General features: G+C 44.5%; 1 protein-coding gene across 1 annotated transcript in view; it reads right to left on the reverse strand.

Annotated features, from left to right (window-relative positions):
- Positions 1–1,949: 1,949 nt before the first annotated feature.
- The window catches only part of LOC101589148 (vomeronasal type-1 receptor 1-like), a 6,867-nt gene continuing 1,984 nt past the window's right edge, over positions 1,950–6,832 (reverse strand). The window contains exon 3 of the mRNA XM_012513107.2: positions 1,950–2,069. Coding sequence (XP_012368561.2) covers positions 1,950–2,069 — 120 coding nt within the window. The remainder of the gene's footprint in view (positions 2,070–6,832) is intronic.

Here is a 6,832-nt window from a genome sequence, read left to right on the forward strand (position 1 = left end):
TCAAATTTCCCTGCATTTAATGCCTGAACAGGACACCCAGTGAGAGGAAGTGGACAGCAAGAAGGCTTTCCAAGTGCATGCAACAGGGGATGGAAGCACACTGGTTAGAGACAGTAGTCTCCACAGGCATGCGGGTGATACTAACATGACCAAGTGTAAAACTTGTGACTAGGGCCAGAAAGAGGTTCACTAGGTCAAGAAATGTGTTCACTAGGGCCAGAGAGATAAATGAGCTTCAAGAGAGAAATAGGTTTGAGAGAAGCCAAAAAGGAGAAAGCTATGTAGTATTATTGAAATAAATATGAGACAGATGGCATCTTGAGAACAACAAAAATTTATAGATGTATACCAAAATCGTTGTTGTTTTCTTGGTGCTTCTATTCACTGTGCTGCCTATAACCATCACAAAGGACTTATCTTTGAGTACTATTTTAATGTTCACTCACAAGTGAAACGACAGTAAAACAAAGGTAGTGCAGACAGATCGTCAACATTCTAGCTTTACTCAATTAGATGAAAAACAAATATTCTTTTAAAATGCAAGTGCTGGGGTGGCAAGATAGCTCAGTGATCAAAAGCACCTGGTTAAGCAAGCTTAGGCAGATGCAGAGGACAACAGTTAGACCCCTAGGACCACATGCTACATCTGCCTCACACTCAGGGTGGGCTGAGCTCGCCAAAAAGGAAATGCAAGTACCTAATTCCAAATGGCAAGGGAGTGCCACCAGAGGGAGGGACAAAGGCCAGGCTCACGGAGGGCACTGTGCTCTGCTCCCAGGCAGACCCAGCTGGGATGCCACAGGCACCTGCAAATCTGTGCACCCAGTTCAGCTGCAGCAGGCGGCAAGGCCACCAACTAAAGTCCTGGGTGCCTGGGCTAGGTAGGAGGGTAAAGACTATGGTACGCCATGTCCTTGGTGCTCATTGTGCACACTGGTTCCACTGCAACAGTATTAGACTTGGGATAGTGTCATCCCAGGAATAAACACAAATTCAGCAGTCAGAGCCAAAACAACAGCCAGAGCACACAGTGGCTGCAGCTACAAGATGAGATAGCTCCCATGTCGCTTGGGAAAGAGAAATGTGGGTGAGGGAACTCATTTACAGGACTAAGACAATCAGTCTGGTGCTAGGAGCTCACCCAGTCTCAAAGCAGTAGAGGAAAGGTGGCAATCACATGCAGAAACCCAAGACAAAAATGCCTCCAAGTAATCTTTCCTCCTTTGTTCTTGGGTTCACCTTTCCACCACGAAGCTTGGGTGAGCGGCTTGAATTGACTCTTAACCTGGCCAGCGCTTTTTCTCCTCTTACCCTGTGCTAATATTGTCCTCATACTTCTCTGACTGCCTAGTCAGAGCAGTTAAGCTAAAGTACTGCAGCAAGAAATCAGGGAGTTCCTATTCTGCTTTTTCGTCACTAGTCTGGCTCAAGGAAATCAAGCGGAAAGAATCTTTTCTGGGGTTTGGGGAAGGAGGAAGCACATTGCTCAGAATGCGCTGGATCAGCCACACATGCATGCTGACTCGGGAGCGCTCAGGAAGAGAACACTTATGGGGCGACATCATTGTGATGGGACTCCGGCAGCAGTCACGAGGTCTGTGTTGCCTCCAGGGCCTGGTATCCTAGTTACAGCTCTGGGCTTCTGGGCCAGGGCCAGGGTGAGAGAACTAGAAGACAAGGAACAGTCATGGCGCATACCCCTCCGCAACACAGGTGAGCGGCAGCCCTGCTCACCTCAGAGCCCTAAGCAGCTGAGGGAACGAGTCCACGTGGGTGGCGTGTGCTCCAGGCCTGGATTGGACCTACACGTTGTCTGTCTTGGGCGCTCCCACAACCAGGCCCTTACAGGTGTTCAGGAATTGTCCCTTCGTGTGAATCAATGCTAGGATGTGTGGATTTCTGAAGTGGCAGATGTTCTCCTTACGTGCACATCCGCTGGGTGCCCGTGCTCACACCACCCGCTTACCAGAGGAGTGCAAGCCTTCTGCAGCTCCAGGCACTGTGGGTCTGCTCCAGTCACTTTTACCACGTGCCATACCACTGGGGCCAACCACTGTTCCTCCAGAACACTGATAGAATTTGGGCAAATCAACCTGAGTCAAACTTCGTCTGCCTCACATCATTCTGGCTGAAAGCATAATAAACGTATTTGCCAACAACACTGCCTCTCTTCCTCTGCCTCCGTGATGCCCCTAGTGCTTGTCTGTAACTGTTCCTGGAATAGTGTGTCACTTCCTCTGGGAATATGTGGCTATGAAAGTTTCCTTTCAATGGCTCTGATTACTTCATCTGGTGGCATCACCATACCTGAGTAATACAACTTACATTTCAAAATATTCCTCACACACTCATCTTCATTGTGAAATAAAGTCCATTTCAAGTGTCCTCCTGGCAAGGGCAAGGTCCCAAAGTTGATTTCTGGATTACACCCTCCCCCTCTGCCCACACACACATGCTCAAAAGAAGATGGTCATTTTCTAGATTAGATATCCTAAGTGTATCCTGTATCTTTGTGCTGTGCCACTTCTCCCTGGATTAGGGATTTCAAAAATCCTGAATAAAAATGGTCCAAGATAGAATACTTGAGTGGAAAGAGGACAGTGAAGTTAACGGAGGTTGGTGGAAATTCTATTTCCCTGGTCAGAGCAAGAACAGAGGCTCAGAAATGTTACAGTCAACTGGAATTTGAAGGAATGGGAAAACGTAGGTTATGTAGAATTTTCTGATATAGATTTTATTTTTTCTTAGAGCAAATACTCCTTTGTATTTCTACATAAGCAAAGATATGTGTCACCCAGATACTTAGACTACAAAAAATGTCACAGTAAAGTATCAGAATGGAAGAGGGCACAGGAGGTGACAAAAGGGCACACTGAGGCCAGGACAGTGCTGGTGGCTCCAGGCTCAGGGGGAGGCTGGAGGAGTAGTGGGAACTGTGGATACAGGGAATCTGCCTTTGGGGCCTGAGGAGGATGCTCGCTGTGGAGCCACATGCCCAGGCCCTGAGACCCAAGCAGAAGCCATCAATGCAGCAGAAACATAAATAATGGGGAGTTACAAACGTGCCAGAAACTGGAGCCACGTAGGGGCAAGCTTCAGTGTCCTCCGACATTTCCACTGTCATCAGGGCCTGTCACTCTTATAGTAACCATGAAGTTTAGGAGGAGATGCCCAAGCCAGCCGAGTGAACAACAAGGACCCGTGTGTTTTGTGGTTCTGTGTGTAACTTTATGTACAGCAAGGGTTGATTTTCTAACAATGTAATATTCGTAAGTTATCTATTTTAGATGTATGGGCAGTTCATTTGTGTTGCCAAGGGTGAGATTAACTTCTCTTTTTGGGTTAAATAATATTCTCTCATGGCTGTATTGCACATATCCATACAGACATATCGAGGCCTACTGTGAGTAGATTGGGGCCTGAAGCTGGCCCATGGAAACAGGTGATCCTGCCAGCAGGCAGGTGTGGAACTTAAGAGGAAACCCTGATTCTACAAGCCAGGTTTCCTATTGTAGCCATTAGACAGGCTGCCAAAGCCATGCCAGACTCATGCGCCCCTCATGCAGGTCTCCATGTGCTCCTGCCTTTGTCCCACCCTTCCTCCTGGGCCTGGTGCCCTGGCCACATGGGCACACACAGCTGTGCTTTTGTCATTGCACATGGGCGCATGGGCCCTGCTTGGAAAACAGTGACAACTAACCCTGATCACAAAAGGAAGATAAAGGCTGAATGATTTCACAGACAACTACTGGGTGGCTGCTGGTGTCACAGTACCCTTGAACAAACCAGGAAATAATAATTATGTGAAATTAAGAATCCTGCCTGCATGTAGGGCTCATTCTTTCCAAAAGAGCCATAAAGGAAAAGCACTGAATTATGCAATGTGTTGGGGCAGAACATGAGAAGTGATAACACATGCTATAATAATCCACAGCTGATGAAATAATCCTCATTCTCAATGGCGTAGTCTCACATACACTTGAGGGAGTTGAGGTAAGAGATGTATTTTGTGGACTCTGTTGTCATATAATGGAGTACTGCTAAGCCATAAAGAAAGATAAACGTGAGACCTTTATAGGTAAGTCGATGCAATTTGACACAATCCTTGTAAGTGAAATAAATCGCTCCCATACATATAAATATTGCATTGTCACACTAATGTGAAGATCAGAATGAGTGGACAAGATCCAAATTGTACAACGGAGGAGGCCGGGGAGATGGCTAGGTAGAATAACTGCTTGCCTGGCAAGTGCAAGGGCCTGAGTTCAATCCCCAATTCCACAAAAATTAAAAATTGTACAGTAGACATTTTGAATGTGTTTATTGGGATTGAATCGTTTAAATATATATGCAGAGAAAAATACAGCTGTTTTCTCTAAGTTTCTTTGAAAAGAAAGTTTTTTTGCTAATATTGTCTGGACATTATTTTATCTCTGTATCTTGTACTCTGAAAAACTACTATGAAGATAATGCAGAATATATTAATTATTGCTTATCTAGTATTAAAGTGATTTGAGACTGTTTTGTTTCTCTTTTTCACCTCTTAAAAAATAGGGAGAAACTGTGATCAGAGAAAGGGGAAAGCAAGCAAATAGAAAGACACAAGTAACAGGAAGTTAAGGGAGCAAGACGGCCTAGTTTCTCTTGGTTGACTGAAAAGCAAGATGGGTGCTAATATTGTTTGGACAAAATTTCTTGCCGATATCTTGCGTTCTAAAAAAACTATGTAGATAATAATACATGAAAAACAAATTATTGTTACTGTCTTAGGAGGCTGTTTTGATATTCTGTTTATATTTCCTATCTAATGCAAAGAAAATGTAGGAAGAAACTCCATAATGCGCTGTGATGTTCAGCAAGCATTCTTCCATCTGGAATCCTGAGCCAGAGAACTAGTTGCAAAGGGGAGCCAGAAGCTCTCCAGCGCCTCTTGGAGTGGGCCATGCTCTTCCCTATGTAACCAAAGTCTAGATCCTCTGCTGTCTGGTCAGAAGCTAGCTACCAAGGGATAGAAACCTAACCCAAAGGTCAGAGACTTCAGGTGCCCGCAGAGGCGATAGGCCCAAACTGCTCAATTCTTTCAAGTCATTTGCACATGGTGCCCCTGTGCAGACAGACAGAAATTAGTGAATATTGCTGCCCACATCCACATAGGCTGAAGCCATAGAGAACGTTTTCCAAATGTTAATGTGTTTGGTTTGGAAACAGAGAAAGTCTTAGACTAGGAGGTGAGAAGGAAGTCAGAGGTCAATGTCAGACCACTATGAGCAGGCAGACAGGTGAGGAATTCTGCCCCTGCGGTTCCGAGACCATGAATCGCCTGCCTATGAAATCACTGATTTTGCCCCTTGATGAGGAACAGTCTCACACACGACATTTTCGTTTACTCTACAAATTAAATTATTCCTGGTGGCATATCAGTGTGTATGGAAAAGAGGTTGGCTTGGAGGCCACGCAAGCTTTTCATCAGTGAGTTACAGCACCAGCCTATTTTCATTGTTTAGCAAATGAGGTTTCACTTATCAGACTGTTGTGGGCTCTAACTAACCGCATTCCTCCTTCAGCCGCGTGAGAATTTTGGTTTACAGGCTTGTATCCAGCCCCGAGATGGTCAGTTCTTTTCCCAAGTCTAATAGCTATTTCTACCACAACACAATTTACAATGCTGTTTGCGAATGGTGCATTAGCAGCAGGAAGTTCAGTACGTCACAAAAAACCTGATTTGAACTGAAAATTATTGCAATGCTATGAACAACATTAACTGTGTTATTTGGGACAGTGTTTCAGGACTGTGCCAGAAATAGCTATGGAATATATTAGTCAAACATGAAAAGAGTTGAGCCTTTAGAGACATTTGTGAGAACTATGGTACACGTGTGAGTGCACTTCTAGCGTGCTTCTTGTGAGGGTGTGCGTCCCAAAGTGTGATACTTCCACATTGAAAAAATGATTGAGCATTGGTGTTTGCAGCAACAAATACAGAGGACACTGAAAGTGTCTGGAGTAGGGTGACAGAGACAGAAGGGTGCTGCTTTGCACAGCTCCAGTCACTGCTAGCTGTGCACGTACTGGGTCTCAGGAGTTGCTGCACCTTTAGAGGAGACGTCCAGCCACCAGAGACACTTGCTCCGTCCTCTGGGGTTTGCATGAGTGGTGCTCACACCCAGGCGATGCACTGTTGCAAGTTGCCTGAGGCAAGGTCTGCAGCAGGTTTCTGGGCTGCTGGGCAAGACATGCAGATGTCTCTCATGGTGAATCAAATCTGATCAAAGAGCTAATCTGCTGAGATGCTGCAAGGTTCCCACTCCATTGCTTTTATCCACTTCTTCAGTCATTTATGGTGTGTGCCTATCACACCCTATTATTCCCTCAGCACTGGCACCCACTGAAGATTTGGTGATCCTGAAAGTAAAACCCCTGTTAAGAAGTGAAATTTTGCTGCTCTGTTCAGTAATTTAAGTTAATAATTATTGCCTAATACATGTAAGAAAAAATATGAAACTCCAATCTAATTTCCAAAAACTAAGCCAGTGAACTTGAAATTCTCAGCTATTACATGGCAAAGCACCATCTATTTATATGAACTTGTACAATTTCAAACTCTAAGAAAAGCCAGTGTAAGATAAAATTCATGCAAGAATTGAGAAAGCAATCAATGTAAATCTTCACGGTCTCCGTGGCACTCATTTCTTACTTTCTAAAACAACAGCCAAAAGAATGAATGAAATTTCATTTCTTTCTGCACTATTTTGTCTTTAAAGATATGGAACAGAAAATATATTTTGAGGAATGACTATAATACCAAGCCTTATGGATTCTCTGCAAATATATA

Source organism: Octodon degus, unplaced genomic scaffold (assembly GCF_000260255.1).
Source record: "Octodon degus isolate 3935 unplaced genomic scaffold, OctDeg1.0 scaffold00322, whole genome shotgun sequence".
Classification (NCBI taxonomy): domain Eukaryota; kingdom Metazoa; phylum Chordata; class Mammalia; order Rodentia; family Octodontidae; genus Octodon; species Octodon degus.